This window comes from Rissa tridactyla, chromosome 1 (assembly GCF_028500815.1).
Source record: "Rissa tridactyla isolate bRisTri1 chromosome 1, bRisTri1.patW.cur.20221130, whole genome shotgun sequence".
NCBI classification, from domain to species: Eukaryota; Metazoa; Chordata; class Aves; order Charadriiformes; family Laridae; genus Rissa; species Rissa tridactyla.
Window position 1 is genome coordinate 154,443,531 of NC_071466.1, and position 27,809 is coordinate 154,471,339.

General features: G+C 42.4%; 1 protein-coding gene across 1 annotated transcript in view; it reads right to left on the minus strand.

Annotated features, from left to right (window-relative positions):
- The window catches only part of SYT10 (synaptotagmin 10), a 36,918-nt gene extending 14,072 nt beyond the window's left edge, over positions 1-22,846 (minus strand). The window contains exons 1-3 of the mRNA XM_054215107.1: positions 22,696-22,846; positions 10,079-10,436; positions 1,462-2,026 (exon numbers count right to left, since the gene is read on the minus strand). Coding sequence (XP_054071082.1) covers positions 1,462-2,026; positions 10,079-10,436; positions 22,696-22,846 — 1,074 coding nt within the window. The remainder of the gene's footprint in view (positions 1-1,461; positions 2,027-10,078; positions 10,437-22,695) is intronic.
- Between the last annotated feature and the right edge of the window lie 4,963 nt (positions 22,847-27,809).

The following is a 27,809-nucleotide window of genomic DNA, read 5'->3' on the forward strand; positions in this document are numbered from 1 at the left end:
TAATTTGCTGAAGCCATTCTAGTTATCAGCTAAAAATCTCACACACGCGCCTGTTGCAAAGGACCGGTGAGTATTTAAATGATTACTAAAGTACTGAAGATAATATGAAAGCTAGAAGAAATTTTAAAAATTATTACTGGGCTATTATTCCAAGACCTTAAACACAGATTCAATTTTAAGCTTGAGAACACAGTTCTTAAATTTACCTGAAACCTGAGGTTGATCAAACTAAGCAAACACAGATGCGGTTTTCTGGAGGTGGGCCGGAGGCTGTTCAGATCCGTTTGGTAGACCCAGCAGTTAAAACAAATAGCTGTTTTTGTGAATTCACATTCAAAAACTCTCTTCACTATGCTGCACTCCCTAATATTTCTCCGTCCTTAGGAAACACATTGCTTATGCTCAAACCAGTGAGGAAATACCACTCCTCTTTGTCCTCCTTGTCATGCAGCCTTAGACTTCCCTGCCTAGCAGGTATGAACAGCACAAACACATTTGGGAAAAGAGGCATGGGAAGTCTCCGGCTCTATTGAAGGGATGACAAGAAGCTTCTGTCACTGAAGCAGTGTCTAGTACTGCTCTGTCCTCTGTTCATCCCTGCTGTGGAAGTCCAGCCCATACTCAAAGCAAGGGATGACTCAGACTGTTTGGGATATCTCCACAGAACAAGAGATGGGAGAAATTCTGTATAAATAGCATAGTAGTTAAAAAAACCAAAACCAACAAAACCCCCCACACTCCACCACTTAATTTCCCCCCCCACCCTCCCCCCCTTAAATTCCAGCCAGGGAAGATGAGTTTGGATTTCAAGGTTAATAAAAACAATGTTTGGAGACTGGTGGTTTTCCCGCTGGTAGCCTGTCATCCATCCTGTCCTCTATGCACGGGCCTCCTTTTCTTGCTTGCAACAATAAACAAAGAATATCTGTTTCCTAACTCTACTTGCTTGTGCTTCTTGAGTCTTGCTAGTAATAGGCAACAAAACCAATACATCTACTGGGGACCCTAAGCACGGGGCAGCCAGCGAAGAACATTTTAGACTTCAAGCATTTTTAGCCCCCCTCTCTTCCTTCACAAGATTCCCAACCTGTGAAAATCTGCAAACAAGAGCAGGACAGGGCCTGTTCCTTAATAGATGGTCATTTTGAAGGACAGGGTATTCTGCTAACAGGAGAATTTTAATTGTTCTTGTTAAGCAGTGACTTTGGTGATATACTATTTAATTAATAAACTTAATTTATATTTGCACTGTGAGCCACAAGGGTGATGGCATGTTCCCAGAAGATTTTTCAGTAATTACACTTTATAGCTTCCTAAGCATCATATTCTCTGTGCTTAAAGGCATTGACAACTTTTTTTTTTTTTTCCTTCCAGACTCTGCTGATAAACAGGATGCTCTGCCACAAACTACAAAAGAGAAATGAAAATACCACATTAATGCTTTTGGAACATATTACTTACTGTGGTGGCACAGTGGATGTCTTTCCATACATTGGCTTCCCTGGAGAGATCTGAGACTTCAAAAAGGTTATCAAGAATAACTTCCCCAATCATGTCATGTCTAGAAAATCTGTCAAAATCATAAACACTGAAATGCAATTTCCTGTTGCTGAGTTGATCATAGGCTACAGGAAACTGAAAGGTTTCATCAAAGACAGGATTTAATGTCTTTCTGTGAACTCGTGTCTGAAACTTCTTTTTCCTATCTGGAAGCAGATAAATCTTAACGTAGGGGTCGGATGTTCCTGTGAAGTCTTTAGCAGGTAGATCTAAGGCTTTGACAATTGTGACAGCCAGAAGTTCATTCTCATAATCATACCGGAGAGTGAAGTTAAGTTTTCCACATGTTTTCACATCTTCTTGTTGCCCATCAGAATCCACAGACTTCTGTTTGTAGAGTTCCGGTTTTATTCTCCCAATGCTGGTTGTCGTCTCTCCCCTTTGCAAAATCGGATCTGTCCCCATGTTAAAATCAACACTGGACACTTGCATCTGCCTTGGCAAGTGCCTCCTGAAAGAATTGTGCCTGCACACATACACACACACACAAAATGAGCCATGGTTATCTCCGGGAAAAGACCTGGCTACTACTAAGCAGAAAATACAAGAAGACCAAATTAGTAAGGGTTCCTCTCTTTAAAATAATTAAAATAATCCCCCCCAACCCCAATTGTTTTGCAAGTGTTAAAACATCCTCAAGAAGAAATGGTAATTCAGAATGAACTACTTGGCCCGAGAGACACCCCGTGTCCTGGCAATACATATATTTATAACCTTGTTTTCAGGCTATGCAGCTGAAGCTGAATTCAGGTTCTTTCGCAAAACAAGTTGACAGCTCCAACATTGCTTGATCCCACTGTGCTAGGGCCTGAGTAAAGTATAGTCAGGCAGAAAAGCAATCACTTGCAGAATTGTCATCAGTACTTCCTCATTTTTGGAGGTACTCCTTGGTGGGTTTCCAATTAAATATTTACCAAGCTTCATGTTGATCGCTGTGAAAGGCACCTGAAAAGGCCACGCGGAGCTATGTCTGGAGGTTTTCAGCATAGTGCTTTGCCACCCTACAACATTTTATATACACCTGCTTGGCATTTGCTAAACTGAGGTACAGGCTGCCTTCTCCAGTCATATTTGGAACATTTTGTTCTGGCTGCAACACATTTCAGAGTTTTGGTCAACATTTTCTGCTACAGGTTTTTTTTCCTTCTGTTCTCACACTCTGCTGTGTAGTTTATTAGAAAGTTGTACTCCTAGCAAGAAACAATATGTTTAAATCCTTGTAATTCTGAATACATTGTTGCATAAGCACATGTATTTATGGGCTTATCTTGAATCATGAAAATCAATGGAAATTTGTGCCTTTCCTACTAAGAGTGAAATCAAACCCTTGGTATGCCATACAGCCTTACGGTAGCATAAAAACACCGGTCAAAGAGCTTCATAGAATTAAGCATCAGCAGATGATCCCACTGTCCAGTTTATTTTTTGGACATTTTCACATTTTCTTGGTACTTCACCACCCCAACAATCTGTACTGGAAAAGCTCACTACCTCCTCCTGTGAGCATACTTAGTTGCCATTAAAAACCAATTTAATTGTCAGAATTTCCTCTGCTTTTTGCAATCAATTGCTTATTAATGCCAGATGCAGCCTTGCCTTATTGCTTGGTTTCCCTGTGGTGTTGTGTTCTGAAAACAAGAGGTGTCACAGCTGTGTGTTTCTTTCTTTAAATCAGAAATGCAAATTGTCCATTTGAAAGCAACCAGGACTCATTTCATAGATATTATTTGTATTTTTTGCTGTAGGTGAAGTGGTTGCAGAAGGCTTGAAGCACAAAACTACCGCAGTTCAGCCGAGCAGAGATACAAGAGGGTAACTTGCAGCCATTAAATAACAGACAAGAACGTTTCCCTTTTTGGCTGTTTCAGTACTGGTAGGTGCATCGAGCAGTCCTATCGTAACACAAGAATAGGGGAGGGAGAACTTTGTAGTCTAGATTTGAAGTAGCTCCAAAAAATCCAGGTGTTTTGATGCCAAATTTAGATGAACAATACACCCCTCTCATAACACACTCTACCTTTCTTTTTTTTGCAGACAAATCGAAAGGTTTTCTATTCTCTTAAATGTTAAAACTCACTGAATTCACAGTATACCATGTCTACGTTGGAACGGAGTGAGGGATCAAAAGGCCCTAACTAGTCAGAAAAGTACAATATTGTCCTCAGGGAGTTTTAGGGCTGTCCTTGTGCCTTTGTCCTTCAAGAAGTCCAGCCTCAAAGGTATGCTAAACACAGGGAAGTAACTGAACTCCATCCAAAAGGTAGTGGCAATAAATGTTTGGGTATGCAGCAATTTAGGCACTAGCTCTCTAGTATCTCCGACTCATAACGAAGTGCAGGAAGACTGCGTTACTGCCACTTCTACCTGTGCTAATGAAACATGTGCAGGTAGGCTCTCCTGAGTGCTCCTCACGCCTGCAGCTGTAGTACTGAGATATCTGGATAATCATGTTCAAACCCTGCCATAGACAAGCAGTTGAGAAAACTCTCTACGCAGGGAAACAGTGAAGCTGACTGTATTGCATTTCCAGTTTGAGTGGATACATGACAAATTCTCTTTTCCTCGCTTTCTCTTGCATTTATGAAGATCTGAGTTAATACTTGTAAAAGTAATATATAAAACCCCAAATCTATGACTTCTAACCTTTCAAATTTTCAAACTTCGGGCATGTAAGAACCTCTAGTGAACATAGTCATTGTTGCAAGATGTCACTAAGTAAAACAGTGCAGCTGTATGGCTGTTCCCAACGGGAACCAGCAGCACTTTTGCTCTAGTAAGCCAAAGTTCTAATTACATAGTGCCTAGAATCTGTTCTGAGTCACAGCATTTCACCAAGATAGCTAATTGGTCTGTTAATTATTAAGATGCTTCATTGTTGTCATGGCAACATATTTATCTTCCTTTGTTCTGCAATAACAAAGGAATTAATGACTGTGATAATGAAGTACAAGGATGTCAGGCAACCAGGTTGTGAAAATGCTGCGAAGTTACTAACGTGTGCAAATCCAGATAATTCAACCCCTACCAGCTCTTAAGTAGCACTCCTATAACAGACATGCCTTCCTTAACTCAGAACAAATACATTTCGAGTGACAGTAAATCTGTATGTAAATATCTAATATGAAATTGTGCTTGAATAGGAATAATGATAGTATGAAGCTGATTTCTAACTCAGTAAGATTGACTTATCTAAGACAGAAGAGAAGGACGGGATGCTGAATTATGATATGACTGGAGATTTATGAGGCATGGCTCTGGACTAACTTTCCTAGATGACGTTACACCAAACTTTTGAACCAAATCCAGGAACGGACACCAGCACTTGTGGTATTTAGACAGAACAGAGGCTGCTGTCTCCCCCTTGCAATCACTAAAGTCAACAGACCTGCTTGTTTTTCTTTAACAAGCTTCATATTCCCTACCAGCACCTCCTTGTTGATGAGAATAAGGTCCAGCACAGCACCTCTCCTTGTTGGCTCCTCTATCACTTGGAGAAGGAAGTTATCATCAGTGCATTCCAGGAACCTCCTGGATTGCTTATGCCCTCCTGTGTTGTCCCTCCAACAGATATTGGGATGGTTGAAGTCCCCCCAGAGGATTAAGGCTTGTGAACGTGAGGCTGCTCCTATCTGTCTACCGAGGGACTCATCCACTCGATCTTCCTGGTTGGGTAGGTCTGTAGCAGACCCCCACTGTAACATCACCTGTCCCCACCCTCCCTTTAATCTTGACCCATAACCTCTTGGTGGGCTCCTCGTCTGTCCCCAGGCAGAGCTCCATGCACTCCAGCTGGTCACTGACACAGAGGGCAACACCCCCTCCTTGTCTTCCCTGCCTGCCCTTCATAAAGAGCATGTATCCTTGCATTCCAACAGTCCAGAAGGAAACGGGAGACCTGGTTACCTGGGATGTGGAGAAGGCTGAGGTATTCGATGACTTTTTAGTCTTAGTCATTACTGGCAAGAGCTCTAGCCACACCGCCCAAGTCACAGAAAGCAAAGGCAGGGACTGAGAGAATGAAGAACTGCCTACTATAGAAGATCAGGTACGAGACCAGCTAAGGAACCTGAAGATGCACAAGTCCACAGGACCTGATGAAATCCATCTGCGGGTCCTGAGGGAACTGGTGGATGAAGTTGCTAAGCCACTATCCATTATATTTGAGAAGTCATGGCAGTCCAGTGAAGTTCCCGCTGACTGAAAAAGGGGAAATATAACCCCCATTTTTAAAAAGGGAAGAAAGGAAGACCTGGGGAACTACAGGCCAGTCAGTCTCACCTCTGTGCCCAGCCAGATCATGGAGCAGATCCTAGTGAAATCTCTGCTAAGGCACATGGAAAATAAGGAGGTGACTGGTGACAGTCAACATGGTTTCACTAAACGCAAATTGTGTCTGACAAATTGTGTAGCCTTCTACAACAGAGTTACAGCGTTGGTGGATAAGGGAAGAACAACTGACATCATCTACCTGGACTTGTGCAAAGCATTTGACACTGTCCCGCACGACATCCTTGTCTCTAAATTGGAGAGACACAGATTTGATAGATGGACCACTCTGAGGATAAGGAATTGGCTTTGATGGTCACACTCAAAGAGTTGAGGTGAACAGCTCAATGTCCAAGCAGAGACCAGCGATGAGTGGTGTTCCTCAGGGGTCAGTACCGGGACAGGTGCTGTTTAACATCTTTGTTGGCAACATGGACAGTGGTGTTGAGTGCACCCTCAGCAGGTTTGCCAACGACACCAAGCTGTGTGGTGTGGTTGACATGCTGGAGGGAAGGGATGCCATACAGAGGGACCTGGACAGCCTTGAGAGGTGGGCCTGTGCAAACTTCATGAAGATCAACAAGGCCAAGTGCACATGGATCGGGGCAATCCCAAGCACAAATACAGGCTGGGTGGTGGAGAATGAATAGAGAACAGCCCTGAGAAGAAGTACTTGGATGTGCTGACCGATGAGAAGCTCAACATGACCTGGCAATGTGCGCTTGCAGCCCAGAAAGACACCGCATCCTGGGCTGCATCAAAATAAGTGTGTCCAGCAGGTCAAGGGAGGCGATTCTGCCCCTCTGCGCCACTCTCGTGAGACCCCACCTGGAGTACTGCATCCAGCTCTGGGGCCCCCAACATAAGAAGAACACGGACCTGTTGGAGCAAGTCCAGAGAAGGGCCACGAAGATGATCAGAGGGGTGGAGCCCCTCTCCTGTGAAGACAGGCTGAAAGAGTTGGGGTTGTTCAGCCTGGAGAAGAAAAGGCTCTGGGGAGACCTTATAGTGTCCTTCCAGTAATTAAAGGGGACCTACAGGAAAGATGGGGAGGGACTCTTTGGATAGGATGAGGGGTAATGGCTTCAAATTGGAAGAGGGAAGATTTAGATTAGATATTAGGAAGAAATTCTTCACTCTGAAGGTGGTGAGGCACTGGAACAGGTTACCCAGAGAAGTCGTGGATGTCCCATCCCTGGAAGTGTTCAAGGCTGGGTTGGATTGGGCTTTGAGCAGCCTGGTCTAGTGGGAGGTGTCCCTGCCCATGGCAGGGGGACTGGAACTAGACGATCTTTAAGGTCCCTTCCAACCCAAACTATTCTATGATTCCCAAGCACCTCATTTTTGCCTTTATGTCTCTTGGAAAGCAACTTACTCTTTGCAGAGCTGAATGATAAGCTCCTCTCCTACCTAATGCTAAAGAGCAAAAAGCATGGCCTTTGAAAATACAGGTGAAAGTTTGATGGAAGGAATATCATAGAAGCAATAAACTATATTACAGAATATTTTCACAAAGTACTTGGAAGAGTGGTCCTCAATAACTCAGAGCAAAAATATTTGTAAATGAACACCAGTGATTCAGGACTTCTACCATAGTTTAATTGGGATCAAGGACTAAAGGGCTTTTTTTTTTTTTTTTTAAACAAGCAGATCTTTTCATATTATCAGGAACTATGAAAATTATATAGTTCTGATTAAGCAGAAATTCATCATTTCCCTACACTAACATGTCTTCATCTTAAATGTACAGTCTATAAAAAGTGATTAGGCACATTTTATTATTGCTCTGAATGGCTTCTTAAAATCCTTATGCTTCAATTAAAATGACTTAATATGATTCTATTTCTTTTATTAAGAGCTGATGGCTGCAAGAACCTATCATAGAACTGGTTACAATCCTTTTCTTTGCCCCAGCTCAGGTGCGATCAGTGTAGAGGAGACAATCCAGACAGCAGACATTTCCATTAGGCCCTTTGTCAATGGAATGCAGTTAGGAGATGGTGCATTTGGGCCACTCAGGACTCCTGAATACAATGAAGCACTGCTGCATTGAAGGGGCCTGCTAATGGCTCCCCTTTATTTAGAGGTCCCCAATGAAAGAGTAATCCAGAAAGCTGGTTTACATGTCCAGTCTTCATCTCACACATGATATTCTTGGCAGCAATAATTAATAGGGGCTGTTGGAAGATTAAAGTCACTTAAGGCAGGCAGGGGTATAGAAAAAAATGCAGTTACAAACACAGAAAGGACCATTTCTGGGTAATTTTAAAGACACATCTCATTCTAAACATGTTTTGTAGCAAAGGTGCAGAGTTTTTCATCAAAGTGTAAAGGAAGGTGATGTCTTCAAACACCCTGCTATTAATTGGCTGAGGTGGGATAACCAAGGTTACTCAAAGCAAAGGAACTGTCCTCTCAGGAGAGATTTAACCCTGTTAATCTTGAGACGATAAAAAGAAAAAGCACCCTTACAAAGTTTCCAACATGTGCAGAAAGAGTGGGATTGATGGCAGGTTTTAATTTTGTAAAACTGTTCTTGGCTTCGCAGATATTTTATATGCATTTAGATCCCAGTCCAAATCACTCTAGAGGTCTGTGGGAATACTTTCACAGCCCGAAGTAACTCTGGATTGTGTCCCTGGAACTTCTGTCTTCTGCTATAGTACCACAGGGACTATTCAAGTCCATTTGCCAGCCAGATATTTCTTCTGTCTGTTCAGAAAGTCAGACAGTCTGATTACCTTCAGATTTACCTGTTGCTACATGATGGATAAAACTCTTGCTATTAGGTAACAGCGAGTTGTGTAACACCCTTGTCATGCTAAGCTGCATCAGTTTTGGTCCCTCTGTGTTTAGTCTAACAGTTACAATTTCAAAGTTGCCTTCCCAGTATTTTGGAAATGTTCCTCAGAGCGACTTGGATACTGCGCTCCCTCTCCTAGCAGACGGGTACAGTGGAGCCAGGCATAGCCAGGGCAATGTGGCTTAAAGCCAGCTGTAGAGTCTCATAATTCAGGAGATGGTTCAGCTGTTAAAGTCAGTTAGACCTCCCCTGGCTGCAGTGCTCTCATTTTTGGGAACCTCCTGTGGTTGCCTGCTGGCTGTTCCACAGTGTTGGAATAGCTGGGAAAAAGCATTTCAGCACTCACCACCACGAGTGCACTGAGCTGGCAAAACATTGTCTTAGGGACTCACAGAAGGCCAGCAAAGTATATGCCCACTAAATGTAATGCATGTGTCTTTTCCAACCTTGTGCCTCCAACAATTACTGTGAATGTGAGCGCTTTTTTTGCCTTTTTTTTTTTTTACGCCTTTTTTTTTTTCCTTTGGTAGCATGTGTTCATGTACCAAATGTTTTATTGAGGGAAAGCTACTTCCTATACAGTATTTGTATTCTTATTTATGGCATTGTGTAACACTTCAGGTGCCTCCTTTAACCTTAATTTTCCCATTCTTTGTTTATAAAACATCCCTTCTTTTTTTTTTCTGATGTAGAAAGTGATCTTTGCAGTTCACTGTTTGTTCTCCATGCATTAAATCTGCTGGTAGTGTTTGAAGAAAATCTCTTTTGAAACAATAGGTCACTGCACACATCTTCACTACTTTTCAATATGAAGCAGTACCCGAGACAAAAGAAAAGTTTGTGTCCTCCACTTTAACACAAACGAAATCACTTCAGCAATACTATATACTTGTCATTTATTTAAGGATCTATATAAAATCTGTGCTGCTTTAAGATCAGTCCATAAGGATCTACATTCTTAGACTGGGATTTTAATTCCTTTATAAGTGGCTAAACACCTCTTAAAGAAATTTGCCATCAACAACAAACCTGTCATTTCTTTAGTGGAGAGTGAAACTTTAATCTGCAAAAGCAACTGCTGTATCTATAAAAATATCTCTGTGAAAAGCCAGACTTGCAGTACTTTAAAAAATAACATCAAAATAGATTTTCCTATACACAAAACCTACAATGGAAATGCTTAAAGTAGTAACATACGTATTTACAAAGTAGCAGAAGACATAGATTTGATCTTCCTATGTTAAAATAATGACGTAACTGAAGGTACACCATATGTTCCAGAATATTCTGTTCAAAGGACTCTGAGGCTTCGCCTTCACGTGACCGCTGTTTCACCATTAACTGCTAAGAAGTCAGCGAATAAACTAGGATCCTGGAAATTTTCAGCAGAGTGTTCTGGCTCTACCTGCTCCCAGGAAACGTGCACAGACGCAAGTGCCCCTGACTTACCTTGATGAGGACGTGGGCTCAGTGATCTGCCTCTGCATGCGTGCATGTCTGATCAGATGCTCTTTCAGTGCGTTCTGGACCTCTGCTGGTATATCAGGTGAAGTGTGGCTAATTTTCAATGCAGCTTCAAGTACCTTTGTAGTAGGTTTCCCATTTTCTTTAACTTCCTTTTTCTCAGTGGTCTCAAAAACCTCCGTAGGAACACTGGAGTTGCTCTGAGGGACATTACTGGCATTGGAAGTGAGAGGTTTGCTTCTCCAGCAGGGCCAACACAACTTCCAAAAGACAAAAAGCGAGACTACCAGCAAGGCGAGCCCGCAGAAGCTGACGACTACTGCTAACAGACTGACTGAGATGTCTGCAAAGAATTAGAAACAAAGATCATCATGACAGACAAACATGGAGAGAAAAAAAATATTAAAAATGACACAGGTAAGGAGATAGAAGCATTTTGATCATTAACTTGCATCGAGCTTTAACGTCCTATTTAATGCTTTTTCCTTTGTGATATCTAAGCCTCTACGTTTAAAATGTTATCATTCTCTAATATCTATTTCAGAAATACTCCATTAATTGTTGTTCAGGTCAGGGGCCAGTATCTGTATCACTAGCCATGCACTCAGTCAGACTTCTCAGGATGTAAGAGACTTCCCAAATGGTCCCAAATACATCTAGCCATTGCTGTCAACGAGTGTCTGCTCGGGAACACATCTTGCTCAAAAAGTTAAACCCCAGTCAACATAAGTGCACATGAAGATAGACCAGTTCTAAACCTCCAGGCTGATAACACAAATTTCTTGAAGACTTGCCAAACTTTTGACTCTCTGTGCTAACTGCTTCAGAAGCATGTTAAAACCTAAAATTTAAGCGGCACAAATAGGGATAGGATATAGCCTATCGTAAATAAGAAATTTCTAGAGTTAAATCTTAAGCTCTGGACCAAGACTGTGTTAGACCAAGACAGCACATATACGTTAGTATCTAAAATTCTGCTTTGAAAATGCAGCTTGAGTGGCATTTTCACCATAAAATGCCCTGACTTGCATGGAGACCATAGTAAGAGACACTTAGCTACCCCTGCTGCCCTGTATTTGACTTTTTCTGCCACAATCAGTTAGGTTATCCACTAGCACGGACAAAGATAGGAGGACAGATCTCATACCAAGGAAATTCTGTAAACGTACTTGTATTTTAGGAGATGGTGGATCACCAGAAATGCCAGTTAAGCCCTAATTAGGAGTTTAATTCCATGTGACATGTTTCACTTTGATTTTTCCAGTATCATGTCATATTACAAAATATAACTGAAAAAATCCCTTTCCTTTTGAAAAGAGCCTTTTGTATGCTTTAAAAGTATTCAGTAAACCCTGCTTAAAAGTCCCTAAAGCAATGGCTGCTTGTTATAACAAGTTTTGACAGTTTAACAGCTAATATTTTGTATCCATAGCTCCAGGCTACCGACTACTAAACTGAACCAGTGGAAAAGTGCAATGAGAGTTTAAGCATATTTTTTCTAGAGGATCACAGGAAGAAAAAGAGTCCTCTAGGTATGTATTAAGTCCGCGGAACTGCATGTAGCTCACAGGTCCCTTTGAGAGATCAAGATTCCAGTAGAAAATTTGGGAACGTTTTCTTTATTAATATATAATATCCAGATACATCTCTCAGAAACAAACACTGAGCTTAAAGCCCATTCAATAGGAAAATGTGTGACAGCAGCAAAAGCAAATAGAGAATGTTTGCAGTCTGGGGATTTGGATACGGTCCCAGTCAACCTTACATCTTATACGTCCTGGCCAGTGTCATGGGGGAACTGGCAGAGGATGTGCTTCTTGATTTAAAGAGTTTGGCACAAACTGCTGCCCTGCCTTGAACAGAAACATGCTGCCTTGACCATTTCCTGACAGTCCTGAGAAAGGCGTCCTCCTTTTCTGCCTGTAGTTAAATGTCAAAATGTAGCCCTTGGAATATTGCATGTCAGATTAACGAGAAATTCATACGGCAAATTCTGATTTAAGATTCTTCCATAAAATGAATGGATGCATAATTATTTCTAACAGTAGTGTAACACAAGAAGCAAAGGATACTTTTGCATACTACTTTTCTAGGTTAATTTATCCCCAGTAGGGATTATTAGGCTATTGGATTTAATCTACTGTTTACCCTGATATCCTTCCTGAGCCCAGTAATTTTTACTCGGTTTGTGCATGTTCTGCAGCAGACTGTCCGATCTTGACAACAAGGGAAGACATTAAGAGATGCTGAAAGTTACCGCACTTTTCAATGGTTAATGACTTTGTTGCAAATTTTTATTTCTGATTTGTATTTCTGTAGTTCTAATTTATTGTCATTGCTTCTTTCATGTCTTCGTATGAGAGATTAAAAGATACGATATGCTTCATAAAACATGCCTAAGCAAAACACAAATAAACTAAACAGTGCCAGGAAAGAAACCCAGGACTTGAAACTCGATTGCCTATACCAGTCCCTGGAATGGTTTTAAACCGGGCCAGTTCATACCCTCCTAACCAATTCCTGGGCATGGACCAGGAATTAGAGCAGGGCAATGATCATTCTTAACAGGCGGTTTGGATGTGGCTCTTCTGTTTCAGCAGATGACAGGCTTTACTAGCGTGGAGAGAGGCTCTTATGTGCGACTTGGCCTCAGTGCCAGAGAATGGTCTTAAGTGAATTTAATATATGGATACAGAGGTATGCCCCACTGAGGGAACTTTCTTGATAAACCAAACTAGCTGAATTTTCAATCAAGATGGGCAAAGTATTTTTCCATTCTCCAAGCCCGACAAAAAGTAGAACCCTTGAAAATGTTGATGACGTATCAGAAATTAAAAAAAAAAGAAACTAAAAAGCAACCCAGTTTTGGGTCATTTGCAATATTTCCAGCTCAGTTTAGAGATGGTTGCCATAATTAGGTTACATTTTGAGAGGAAGGCTTTTAGAACTGAAAACTATATTATTATTTTTCATTTAGAAAATGTTGAAACAGGATGTTTTAACAACTTTGAAACTGCTGGAAACATTTCAAAACCAGAAATATGAAAACTGATCCCTTGCAGCAGAGTTTCAGTTTGATGAATAGATACTATCAGCTGAAAAATATTCTATCAAAGCACTTCTAGCCAACCCTATTTTAAGTTTTTCACTGCAAGACATTTTTCAAGCCTTCAAATAACTTGGTGTCTCTTTTCAACACCTACTCCCGTACTTCAACTTTCTCTAAGCTTTTTCTCTATTTTTCCATTAAACTATTTCAAATTCTAAGTCGATCTCAAAATCTTTACAGGAAATGTATGTTTTATAGCCCTAAAACACCCAAAGTCTCAAGAGCAGAGAAAAGATGTAGGAGCTGATTCTACAAGCAGTTGTACAAATTACAGTCTCCACTTTTGCTATTTTACTAATTCTCACAGATTGTACTTCATAATAGAACAAATACTTAAACATAAACATGAAATATTTTAATTGCCAGGAATTTGACCAAAAAATACTTTGTTACAAAAAAAAAATTAATAACATGTACTGCCATAATTGCTAAAAAGCAATCAATATGCTATATAAATTGACATAAAAACCATATTGTTTCATTTCCTCACTTCTGACAGTCACTCAATTGAGCAATTATGAGAGATTTGCTGTTACATGAAGACTGAAATCATCTGCAGAAGAGCAGACACATTGAATTTCCCAGCCCCTTTGTGTGTTAGACTGGATACGTCTCTTATATTACCTTTTTAATGGGAAGTTTGGTTTAAGAATTAAGAGACAGCTCTGCAGACTAGGAGTTTCTTCATATCCCTGCCAAGGAAATCTGGTGGGTACTGAAGGATGGATGTATCATCAGACCAGGGCTGCACTTCACATATGTAATTATTATTTAAAGATCTAGAACTGCTGGCAAATTCAAACTTAGCCTAAATTTTTAGAGGCAGAAGGAGATACACTCACTCCGCTGTGAAAACGTTAATTGCCACCATTGTAAACAACGTTCTCGCTGGTCTCTGGTACGAAGGAAGAGAAAAATTATCTCAAACTACAAGCAGTTGTTTGACGACTTTTTTTCTGAACTGGTAATTGCAGCTTGTCTTCAGTGCTACACATTTGCACAGAAGAGGACATCTTTCTGAATATTCATCTGATCATGCAGCATTATGGTTTTGCCATTCCTGTTCACATGCTGGGTAATCTTGGGAATGTGAAGCAAATCTTCTTTCTCAACACACCCACTTCTGATCAGTGGGAAATCTTGCACTGACTTCAATGGAGTTAACATTTCCCTCCTGGTGATTTTCCTTTACTGATCTCTGTCCTTAAACGTCATCTTCATAGTCTTGATAAAATTTCATAACTGAAAGAAAGTATCCTGTTTTCTCATGGTTTTCTATTTAAAAGTACTCTTTCAAGATACGGAATGTTGGAAAATTTTATATTTTTTATTTTAGAAAGGCATGTGTATTTGGGAAGTGCGTGAATTCTACCTACCTCAAAATCTCTCTGCATTTTTTATAAATATCTTCAGAAAAATTTCCACCATAACAGTCTCCTTGGTAGCCAGTCTTTCATATTAGGCAAGCACTTCAGAAACATCCCCATCTTTTTTCTGGATGCTAGGGAGTGTTTTGAGCAATGATTTCCATACTATGGCTTCCAACAATTTGTTGTTTGAAACTTGCCTGAAAAAAGTTCCGCCCATGAATCCATTTGCAAACATGCACATTGACAGACTTTCCATTTCCAAACCAAATTAAGTTCATCTACATTTCAGTCAGTACCCTGAGAGCCTATACCCCTTGATGCTTAACTTTGGAAAAACATGCTCCACAAATCCATGATCTTGAATGGAGAGAGGCCAGACAGTGCCATGAGGTAGCTGCCCATGCGTCTAAGGGGCTGGCATGTGTCTGATCTGGACCATGCTGAAGAGAAAGTACTCCTGCCATCAAAGGAACAGGGGGAAAGGAATGCCTGGAGAAAAAGGGGGTTATATTCTCTTCTGACCCACCTCTTGGTCTATATCTGATCTTGGTTCTCTTAAATATTTAAAGTACAATGTCTATGTAACCTTTTTCAAATATATTTTTCATTAACTTTTAATTTGTTCTCTTGTTCATCAGCTGTAAGGAACTTCACTCTTTCCATAGTGGCCACTCCAAAGGGAACTCTTGTGTCTGGAATATCAGGAGTCAGCTCAATCAGATAAAGAAGGAAAGCAGGAGCTTTATCAATTATAAAAGGTCTGGGTCCAACAAATCTTCCTTATCCCCATGTATATGAACTAGTTGGTCCAACCCAACATTTCTGCTGTTCAGTTTTCCTTGGGGAAATTTGAAGAACATAAAAAGTTGCTAGCGTTCATTTTTACTCAGCATTAGCAGATCTTCCACAATTACTTCTGTTTCATCCAAATCCCTGCAGATGGGGATATAATGCTTTAGAGTGCCTCAGAAAGTGGCAGGTGCACAGTCGTGTATTCTCTCTCATAACCTGAACCTGTCAAAACACCCGACTTAAATTTCAAACTGCAAAAATAGCCTTTCACTTAAAAGCCTACGTGTGATCTTCTCTGCCATTCTCATGGAGAAACATACTTTGAAGATCTTCCTCAAATCTTTTGACTCTGGCCCTACTGAGAATGTGTTCCCTCCTATGCTGTTAACTCAGTCTGATGCCTGAATTTGTTCAAAACAGCCATCACCACCTACTGGCTGCTATATCACTTCTTAATGCTAACAAAGCTCTATGGTAGCATGTTTCTTGACAGTAAGGGAATAAAATGGAGTCAGTTATCACCGTGATTTACTACATCTTTACAGCACATAAAATTTTTAATCTCTTGACAAAATCTTTTATCTAAGTTATATTATTTATTAATGCATCTCATAATCTATGCCCGTCCAACCACAAGTGGAACACCCTCTTTTGCCATTTCAAACTCCATGTACGGGACTTTACATTACATGACATACAGCAGATACAAGGTATTTCCCAAAATCTTAATTAGCCTTCTCCTGGCCCACATTACCTTCTGTTTTCAAGAAATCAGAAGGAATTTGCCACAACAGTTGTGTATTCATGAGCCTCGGTACATGATCGGTGTGCTGTATGTGACTAGAGAAGATGGTTCTCGCTTTTGCCTGACAGGGTCATGGTGTTTTGCCTGCATTGTTGGAAGCAAGAGATACTGCACTAGCCTCTCCCCTCTAACACACCAAATGTGAATCACTTGTCTCCACTTCCAAGGCTTTTTTCGGCCTACCTACTTTCCTACTTGTTAACTCTCACTTAATCTCAATAGGAGGCAACTCCCATCTCTGTGCAACCCACGTCTGCCCCCCTTGCCTTCCATCAAACTAAAAACCAGCTTTGGGCTTGGTCTCATGCTGCTCTCACACTTGTGAAGATGTCTCTGTAAGCATCTGCAAGAACACCTCATTATCCTCTTTCAGACAAGAAAATGAAATGAAAACACAACCTAAGCCCACTGGACTGCCATTAATCATAAGCATACCACAGCTGTAACGAGGTTTGCACAGCTCAAGTGTAATTTTTGAATTGTCATGGTTATATTTATTCTTACCCAGCATTATATAACAAACATCTCACACAGATGATGAGACCCAGCAAAACACTGTGTCTCTTTATCTTCATCATTACAGATTTGTCCTCGGGCTGTTTACAACCATTTCTGTATTTTTCATCTTTATTTCTTTGCAAAACATGTATGGCGGATGATTATTTCGTAAAACTCTTGCTTTTGCTGTGTATCGCTGCTGTCTGCATGTTGAGTACTTCTGCATTGTTGTGACTGCCTTCACATTTACTGTAAATAAATCTGGTCTCTGTGGTATGGTTACCCTCTGTTCTACCTTTATGCTGCTGAATTAGATGCATTTCTGGTTTTCACCACTTGTTAACGCTTATTTTGGAAAGCATATTTTTCAGTAACCCTGCACATTTTTCCCCCAAACCCTTATTTCCCTCTGGTAATAACTTTGTTCTGACCAGGCGACGAGCTGTATTGTAAATAATTTGATCGGTCTGTTAACTGTTCAAATGTTTATTATTTAGTTTTATCACATTTCTCTGTCACAGAATGCTCAATTGTTTCACACAACAGTTAGATTCTCATGAAGAAAAATGTTCCTTTCTTGTATGACAGTCCCACACTGATGACAGTAGTCTTCACATTAATTCAAGCCAATTTTGGTCCCCTTGGTGCTTTCTCTGGCATGGTTGAGAAGAACTTGCAAGCACACTATGGGGTAAATCTGTTCTTTCTCCCCTTTAAGTATGTGTGTGTGTGCACACCAATGGGAGACTCATGCCAACTACAGCAGCAGGACCCATGACATTGCTCTTCAGGGAAGAGCGGGACTATATTACAGAACGGCCGCGTGCAGGATGCTCCAGTGTTTTCTTACTCCCTCTATACTTCTCCGGTAAATTGTTGACCAAGCGTAGGGTTACAAACTTGATAGGTAATGGAATAATTGTGAGTAGAATATTTAGATGAATAAAAACCAATCCTGTCAAAGCTGAGGCTCTTTGCATGGTCAAATTACAAAAATTCAGTGTCTGACAAGCAAAAGAGCAAGAGAGAATACCACTCTCTAGAACTCTCTACATGGCTAAAATATGCCCTCCTGGCAGGGAAGCAACAGGGTTCACAGCTCTGTTATAAACATCAGTTCCCCATGAGAACTGATAATGAGATAGTGAAGTTCTGCAGGACCAGCAGGCCTAAAAAAAAAGCAAAGACAGCAAAAAGTGCCCACCATTTGCAGAGGACATGCAATGAATTTTAAACATGTGTCCCTAGAGCTGGATGCCAAAGCAATTGGCTTAACCTTCAGAAATGCTCCCAACTGGGACTTTGATGTGCTTGGTTCCTTTGAAAATGAGGAGGGATGCTTAACTGGCAAAAATGAATTAGAGCCCTTTATTAATCAGATAACCTGAGTAAAAATACAGGTATAACCAAGCTGCACATATGAATTTTGGATACTTCTAGGAAATACTTTATTTGGACTAGAGATAAATTTTGTTAGGTGCAATCCCACACATCCAGCTCCCATTTATTTTCCACATGAACTCTTCCTATTAGTTGACAAACATCTTAATCATTTTGCCCAAATCTACTGGAAATAAAGGAGGTGTAAAAAAACCCAAACAGAAAAATCACACATCTAATTAATCATTTTGACAAAAATGTTATACCCTTAAGAAGAAAGCTCACACAGTCATCTAACTATATAAAGGTACCATAAATGTAAACAGCTTCCTAATCTTTTCACTCGAGCATTCCCCTGAGATGAGAGAATTAATAGTCCTTGTAATTACAAGGGCAGAAAATATAACAGCAGATGTCGTATCTTCACTAATTGTCTAAAGCTCTTAGAAATTTACAAAATTATTTATCTCACTAAGATTCTTGCTATGAGTTCCATAGATTAATTATCTGTTACACTAAATATGATTGCCCCTTCTTGACCCAAGCAGTGAGCAGTAATTGAGGGTCCTAAGGTGGTGGTGGTGTCAGTGAGAGGAAAAAGCTATTCAAGAATCAGCCATTTCTGTTTGCCTACAAAGAACACCCAAACTTTTATTTCTCCGAGAATAAGAAGAGACAAACATATGGAGGTTATTTTTTTTTTGCTAGCAGCAAACATGAATAACTCTCCCTGCTGCTTTGTTGCTTCATTTTATTGTCCTTTGCCTTCCCAAAGCCATACTCTCCATTTTTTGTTCTGACTGTGTCTCTGGCTCCCTCTTCTTCGTGTTTGATTCTGTCATCCTCGTTATGCTTCTTTCCCATACCTAACGCCTACACTACCAAAAAAATCAGTACCCACCCTCTCTGCTTGCCAGTGAAACTTCTTGGGTCACGAGGTGAATATTGCCTCATATTTTGCCGTGATTGGGTGGTACATCTTCTGTCTCAAGTAGCTGATTCCTCTGAGAAGCTTGGCTGCTTTTCACGGTCTAGCTGAACAGAAAGCAACCATCACACCTGCCAACATAACTGTATCACAGCAATTCTAGTTGCCTTTTTTAACGTTTTCAACTTCCAGAGCATGTTATTCTTGTATGAAACAGAAACGGTCTGCTTTCCTTTTTATCATCTACTCTTCTACTTTCTGAAATGTTTCTTGCACTATTCTTTCCTTTCCAAATATGGGTCTCCTCATCTTTTAGCCTTCTTTCCTTCAATTAAATCTCATTAGTGATTTTTACTTGTGCTATCTTTGTTACACTTTAAGGTGTATTCTTTTTGAGACTAGGAAAAATGAATGAACCCACCATTTAAAGAGAAAACATACTATCCCTACATAGACCACTATTATTTTCCTTTCTCTCCTCTTCATATCTTCTCCTGGACTATTTTCTTTTCAGATTTTCATTGAAAGCTTAACTGTTATTCTATAACATAACAACATACAATAATAAACCATTATTCTGTAAGAACCCTCTCACAGTCTTTTATCTCCTCCACATCTTCCAGAAGTCCTCCTCACAACTCATGTATCTTCTTACTCTTACTATGGTAGGTTCTTCTCCACACACTTCAGTGCTTGTTGCAGGAGCTAATTCCCATCACACTGCTATAGCTGGAGCCCCAGCCTGCAAATAACTGAACTGGTTCCATGATGTGTATCACCTGGCGTGGGCATACATTGGGAAAGTGCTTCCTGCATCATCATTTGGGAGATACAGCAAAACTGAGAGGGCTAAATTAGCCATTCCTCCCCTCTACCATACAGCTACAGCTGCATGACACTAGAACTGTGCAGAATTTACTCAGCCACAGAAGGATATGGCTACATGAGATGGAATCTCATGCCAAATGCTACCACCCTATGTATGAGACACAGGTATTTCAGGAAAACACAAACATTTATGGCTTCATTCACAGAATGATGATGGAGAACACTTAACGTTTCTACCTTTAATGAACAGGAACTACAGATATTCAGCACTGTGGACAACATTAACTTTATCCATAGAGATGATAAGGAACTCTATGTACATTTGAAAAGCAGGAGAGATTACATGATTCGCCTTTCAATGACCACATTTCTCTCAGCCTAGACACTGTATTTACAATCTTGCAGTTCATAAAATTAATGTGAGTGATATTTATGCCTTGTCTATCCAAGGGTTTGCATATTAAATATTGTCAAGTATCAACAACGACAGTGTGTCTGTTCCTCCTCTGGAGCCAGAAAGTATTAATATATGCTCACTGTCAGTGTTATTAATGTTTAATTTAATATTTGTGCCAATAAAGTTGACACCCATCATCTAATAATGGTTTTCTTTCAAGGAGGAAAAAGTGAGATTTAGGAACTTAGCTGAGATGTGTGAACCAGTGCTTTAAGCCTCTGATCTGTTAAATATCAGTGGTTTTTTTTTAATCCAACAGTTGCAAGTTAGTTAGGGTTTACAAATGAAAAAAAAAAAAAGGAAGATGGTTGACTTTGAAGAAACGCCTAAAAGAAGCTCCTGTTACTGTACAGAAGGCAATACCAAGGCAAGTGTTGAAGAGTCAAATTTTCTACACAGCAAACCTTGGCTTACCTCCTGGGACATTTCTGTACCCTTCACAGCCCACCTGTTTACACATCAACTTTGCTTTTATATGACACCTGACTCCCTCTGCAGTACTCTCTAAAAATCAGACAGAGAAACTAATCTTTTCAGAGCCCAATTTTCCAAGCTCCGTATTTTCATGCAACCTTCTACGATTCGGGCCAAGACAACTAAACACGGTGCGCGACGGGAACACACCCGGTAGTTAGCATTTCCTAAAGCACAACAAAGCGACGGACACGCTACGACCCCCGCAACGCCCGCGGCGGATCGAGTAAGCCCCGGGACGGCCGGGTCGAGCCGGACAGGGTCGTCCCGTCCCCCCCCCCCCGCACCCGGCCTGCGCTGCAGCTGCGGGACGCGCCCGCCTTCACCGGCTGGAAACTGAGCGCTCGCCTCAAGCGCAAAGCCCTGGGAGAAGCGCGCTACAGGTACCGGGGCCCGAAAGAAGAATCGCTTCTCTTTCAGACAACAGGTTTTATGTTCTTAGATACTACAAATAACCCGGAATTCGTGGTAAAATCTGTGGGCATTAGAAGAAAAGAAAAAAAAATAATAAAAAAGTAACAGCTGCGGCTGTAGCTACAGCGCAGCTGGGGCACATGCTGAGGACCTGCTGCTTTTCATGACTTGGTGTTAATTTATTTAATTTGCACTGTACGCTTGTTGTTTGTTGGCCACAATGCAAGCTGTCCATTTGCACATATGGAATGCCCTTCTGGCAGGAATTAAGCGCAGACCTTGGACTAATTTTCAAGCCCCGTCCCAAAAATAAGTGCCATGGAAAGCAAGGGGTCCAGAGTGTACTGTGCAGAATAACGCAAAAGCGCAGAGCCGGTTCCGAAAGACCCAGACAATCCAGACATCAGTGACCAAACGACACCACCGTTAGAAGTCAAAATCTTGGTTTCGGCCCTGACGATTTTTCTGGCTTTGGAATATTTAAATTAGTCCGAATTCCCACCGCCCCCTCCCACCCCACCCCACCCCAAATTTTCCCGGACGAGTCCTGCACCGGACCGCACCGGAGGGCAGCCCTGACTCTACAGGTTCCCACTAGCTGTCAGAGAGCTCCCCTGCCGCCCTCAGCGACCAACGGCGGGGATGTCAAATATCTCAAACCCCGCTCAGAAAGCGCAGCGGGCTCCGTCAAATTTCATCGCAGGGCTACTCTGAGCCGCGGCTTGGCGAGCTGTGCCCCGAGCCCGGCGTCTGCCCGATCTCCCGCCCCGCCGCCCCGCGCCGAGCCACACGGCCCCGACCGCCTCCCCCCCACCCCCGCCGCCCCCTCCCGCGCAACCTGCGGCCGCGGCACCGCCCGCCAAACACCGAAGGACGGCTGGGGTGGAGAGAAGGGGCGACGGGGCGAAAACCACAGGAACCGCTGCCCACCCGTGACAAGAGCATCAAACACTGCCCTCTCCCCGGCTGCCGGCACGCACGGCCCCACAGACGCAACCAAGAGCCCGGCTCCGGGCTTTCCACAAAGAGAAACTCCCACCCGCGGGGAAAACCTTGCCGAAGCGGAGCGGCGGGGGGCAAACGAGCGAGCTGCCGGGGACAGGGGCCGTTTCCGCCGGCGCGGCTCCAGCCGACGGCCGGGCTCGCACGTCGGCGGCGATTTCTCTCCCCTCGGCGCCTCTCCTCGCTCCCCGTCCCCACGCCTGCACCCGCCCTCCCCGCGTTTCTCTCGGGGCGCTGGCCCCCACCCCAAGCGCGGGGTGGGGTGGGTGGTGGTGGTGGTGGTGGTCACCCCGCGGCGATGGCTCGGCAGTCTCGGCGCTTCCCTCGCTGCTTCCCGGGCGCGGGAGCCTCCGCGGGCTGCGAGAGGGAGACGATTTTAAAGCGGGCTGTGTGACTGCCCCCCCCCCCTTCCGCCCCCTCCGCACGCAGAGAAGGCAAAGGAAAAAGTTGCGCTCTCCGGCCGCCCACGCCGGCGCTGCCCGCCCCGCGGCGGCGGCAGAACGGGGGTCGGCGCAGCGGCGGGGCGGCGGGTCTGGTACCGGTACCTGTGCCGCCGATGCCCTGACGGGCGGTCTCCAAGGGGAAGATGCCGGCGCACTTCTCCCGCTCCACCTGCCCGCCCAGGCACAGCTCCGAGATGATCTGCAGCGCCTTGTGGCAGAGGCTGCCCACGCCGTCCTCCGCGGGGAAACTCATCTTCTGCCCCGGCCGCCCGCTAGGCCATGGCCGGCGCGGGACGGCTCCGCGCCCGACCCGCGCAGCCTCCCGCGGGGAGCGGAGCGGCGGCGGCGGGAGCGGAGCGGCGGGCGCGGAGCGAGTGAACCCGCGCTCTCATCCGAAGAAGTAGTGAAGGGGGAAGAGGGAGGGAGGGGGGGGAGGGAGAGACAAAAAAAAAAGGGGGGGGGGAGAGAGGTAAAAAAAATAAAAAGAGGGGGAAAAAATAAGCATCCACTTAGCAACGCCTTTTGTGCCTAGCGGGCTTCGGTAGGCGGCTCGGCCAATGGCAGCCTGGCTCGGGGGGGCGCAGGCGGCGGGGGGGGCTCCTCGCCTCCCCCCGGGGAAACTTTTCCTTCCCCCGCCCCACGGCCGGGACGGCTCCCGGGGTGACGGCCACGCTGGGAGCGCGGCGGGGCGGGCGGCGGCCTCGGTCAGGGGCTGCGCGGGGAGGAGCGGAGCCGTGCGGAGCGGTGCGGGGGTTGCGCTGGTGCCGGCGGGTGGAGTCCTGCCCCACTCCCCACGGCGGGACCCCCGAGCCCCGCGGAGCCCCGACGGCAGAGGCACCCGGGGTGCGGAGCTCCGCGGTGGCTCGTCGCGCCGGCAGGATGAAGCAGAGCTTATTCCCCACCGTTCCTGTCGTTTTTCCCGAAACGTTATTTCTTAGGTGACCCGGGCAGTTAATCTTCAATACGGTTTTACCGAGCAACGTCAGATAACTTCATTAACCAAATCACCATCTCCACTACACTCTTCAGCAGCGGAGTTACCGAACAGTTGACTTTGGCTATTTCTTTAACTTGTAAAGGAGTTAGAGTAACGTTATGATTCACGGTCTGTTTCTTCAACAAGTTCTGTGTAGTTGGTTGGTTTTTTTTTTACAGATTTAAGAGTTCCGGGCACTGCATGTGCTTGAAAATACTTCTAAAAATCAGTACAGCGTATACTGCTAGTGGTTGTTTCAGTTATCGGCTGCATAGCTGAACAAGACTTAAGCTGTTAATTTGTGCATATACATACTGAAATTCTGATACATTTTTATGTTTGCGGAGAAACATGCTTCTACTTCGGTGGCATATGTACGTCTTTCAATACTTAATTCTAATTAGGCATAGTTGAAAGGAAGTCTGCTTGCAGTTTGCTTAACAGCACTGCCTGCAGTCTGCTGCTAGGGTGTCTTGGTTTCATAAGCATGAGAAGTTAACTTGTGTACTATTCTGCTTTTTTTCCTCCAGATTTTGAATTTTTTGTCTGTTACCTGAAAATTAATAACTCTTTCTAACTAACTAACTTTCTCTCTAACAAAGTTTAACATTTAAAAACTTTATAACCATCAATCAATAACTGCAATTTATGAAATATTAAAGAAATGGGTATTCCAGTTGTAATTCTGAAATTCTATACTTTACATAATAGATACTTGTGAAAAACTTCAAAAATCAGCCACTTAGCATTTTGAAACCTCATGCACTTATGCATATGAATTCATGAACACGTATTTTTCAAAATCTTAGAAAAGTAATAGACTTGTTGTATACAAACTGTAATACCCTCAGAAAGTCTATTCCATAAAGCTTTTTCACAGATTTATCAGGTATTTCAGAAATATCAGATGCTACTAAAGAAATCATTCCCTGTTCAATGCATTTCCTGAGACTAGCATTGTCAAAACTCTTGTGTTGTTTCTGCAAAATGTTCTGACAAATCCTAGAATGTTTAGACTATAACTAGTCCAGGGCACAGAGCTGTGCAGTATTATTTGAAGACTCATTTAACCCTCGTAGGGATCTAAGTCTGTATAATTATCTCATTAAAATAGGCTTGCCAGCAATAAAAAGGTATGTACATATTTTCATTGCAGTGAAGGCAACTGATGCCTACTTCCAAACTTCAAAATATGAACATATTTACTGTTCATGTGACATTTACAGCCCTGTTCCCAAAATTCTGTCACGTACCACCAACTAATAATGAAGCAGTCTGTTTATCTTTGAGACATATTCAGAACTGCAGCAGAAGCTAACAGGAGATACATATACAGACTGATGAAGGAAGGGTCTTAAGCAGAAACTGGATTTAAGGATAGTAAGGATTGCATTAAAAGGCAGAGACCTAACTTGTTCTATTCCTGAGCCTTTCTACAGACTGTCTTTGTGCCCATGGACGTATCACGCAGTCCGTGAGTGAAATTTTTTGTCTCTGAAGTTACTGGCAGTTTTGCCATTGATTATAATAGAGTCAAAGTTTCACACATAGATCGGTTTGCCACCCTGCGTGTTTACTTACTTAGTGAGACTTTGGTACATTCTTATATTGTTTGCTTTTGCACACAAGAACATAATTTCAGTGAAGATCATACTATCTTTTTGCCATTACTATTGGTAATATTGATAAGTACATAGATATAGAAAAGCATAAACAGGTATATTCTACATTACCAATTAAGAAAAAAAAAATTGAAGACTGAGATTTTCAGGTAGATGTCTGGAGACAGGTACCCAACTGGTACCTCTCTTAGCTGTCCTAAGTACTTTTAAAATGCTTTTAGGTATGCAGAAACTACCAGCCACTGTAAGTAGTATCACTGTATCTTTATCAAATGCATCACCATCTAAATCCTGTTCTTCAGTAAGTAGCATGGATGTAAACTTTAATTTATCAACAAAATAGTTTTTCTCAGCTTAAGTACTATGAGATGAGGTTCACTAGGAAATAAAATGATTCTGCTGGTGAGATACGAATTAAGAGTCTCCTGCCTAGCTAGCTCAGTTGGTAGAGCATGAGACTTTCTATCTCAGGGTCGTGGGGGAGAGCATCTGTCGCTTGCTTCAGTGTTCAGTTCGGCCCAAACCACGACACTTGTCCTAAACCAGATACACACATACCATTTTTTGTTGGGGTCAAGTTGATGAAGGAAATTCTTCACTTTTATATTGAGGACTTTAGTCCAAAGTGTGGATTGAGATTAGGAATCATGGCATTTTTCTCCAGTGTGTTCTTCTAGTGGAAAACTACTTTTTCTGCATATGAAAGGATAGAAAAGCTTTCTTTCTAGCTTCAGCTCCAACTGCTTGGATTTTCCATGGCTCGGTGGTTTTTAAATGAATATGCAGTTGCATGGTGTGCCTTTGTTGCCACAAAGATCACTTATTTTATTTCCCTTTTGGAAGTGGTCTCAGGCTGTCTCACAACATGTGATTTTTTAGGACACAGTGGACTCATGCCTCATGGGTTCCAGCTGCTGAGATCACACCAGAACTTATCCACTCCTGCTATCCTGACTGCTGGTCATTACCAAGTTCATACTGGCTTGATTGCTTTCTGTTGATTGATGTTGACTAAGGGAGAAAATTTCAGGTTTTTTTCACATTAATTGAATGTATTCACATCCTTATATTGTCTATGCAATATCCAAGCAGTGGCTAGGGTACTAGACTTCAGACTAGAAAAACATGGGATAAATACCCAGTTTTGTAAGATGTATCCTTTAACAAACACTGCGTTAGGATTTTTGAAGTTTAGTCAATATGGGTAGCCTAAAGGGAGATAGGTTTAAGATGTCTTTCAGAGTTAAGCTGCATTACTAAGTGTAAGGCCACAAATTATCTGGTGTAAATGAGTGAAGGCCTAGTAATTTGCAAAGGAAGAATGGTCTGGTCTAGTGAGTATGGGGTCAAAAGTATTCTTTCTGCTGCAGGTGATGATAAGCAGGTTTAAGAATAGCCATAGTAATGGTATACTCCACAGTTCATAGCTTTTGACCACTTTCTGAAGTGAATTTCTGTCTGAAATTCAGCCAGAGTGGCAGTGTACAATGCCAAAGACATCTGCAACAGAAAGTAGTCTCCAACTGCATTTGTAGCCGTGCTTGCAAGGAGAGGCTGGCTCTGAGGGTACCACTGCGCACGGCCAAGTGGAGGCTGTGTAGATATACCCAGGGAGAACCATGATTTGCCCTTGACTTGTCCAGTCTTCAACAGGTCGCCTCTGTGCTTCTTGTCTATCGTGCCTGCTTACTTTCTTACCTAAAAACTAATATTTTTAACAAGATGGCACACAGGTCTTAGCTGGAACCTTCAAGTATTTCTACATCTTTCAAAGTTTGGCTTTGGTCTCTTGTTTTAGAAATAAATTAGGATACCAAAAAAGCAATAGAATTGGGGGAAAAGAAACACTTCAGCATTCAGCTTTTAAGAAGCTATCAGTAGAAGAAGAAAGTGAAAACACAGGTTACAAATACAGTTTTTGTTTGTAACAAAATTACAGATACAGTTTTTTCATGATAGTATCTCCTTAACTTTTAAATCCCTTTCAAACAGCAAAATAAACCCTGAAACATTAAAGATTGTTTTACTCTAGCTACATATTTTTAACCCTCTAATTTTCAGTAAGAAGTGTCTTTCACTCCTAATGTAAAAAAAAAAAGAAAGAAAAAGAGAGCTATCTGACAGGCATTATTACAGTTATACAGCAATCCAGGAGACAGTCAAAGCAGAACATTCCTAACCTGCAAATTAGAGAGGACGGGTGCCATAAGCTATGTAAAGGTGCCCATAATAACAGACTGAAGCATTATGTCAGCTGGATATGGGAATGCTGCCATTCTTTGCATTCTAATTGAATGAAGATGAGATCATTTTGGTCAGAATTGGGTCTCTGCTCATGAGGTGAAATACTAGCAGAGGAATCCAACGCATGAAATTACACCCTTCCTCCTTGCGACACGAAAAGTTAACTGCTTGGCATTGTTTTGTCATCAGAGCAAATATTGAATGGGTTGGGAGAGAGCTTCCAGCTTTTTGAGTATTCAGAACTGCCTCCTTGGAAGAGGACCGAAGCCTCGTGGCTACAGCAGTGATGAGCTTTCCTGTTTTCTAACAGTCTTCAGGATGTCCCTGTGTCTTTGAGAGGGACCCTTAATTTCTCTGAGTTACAAACCATAACT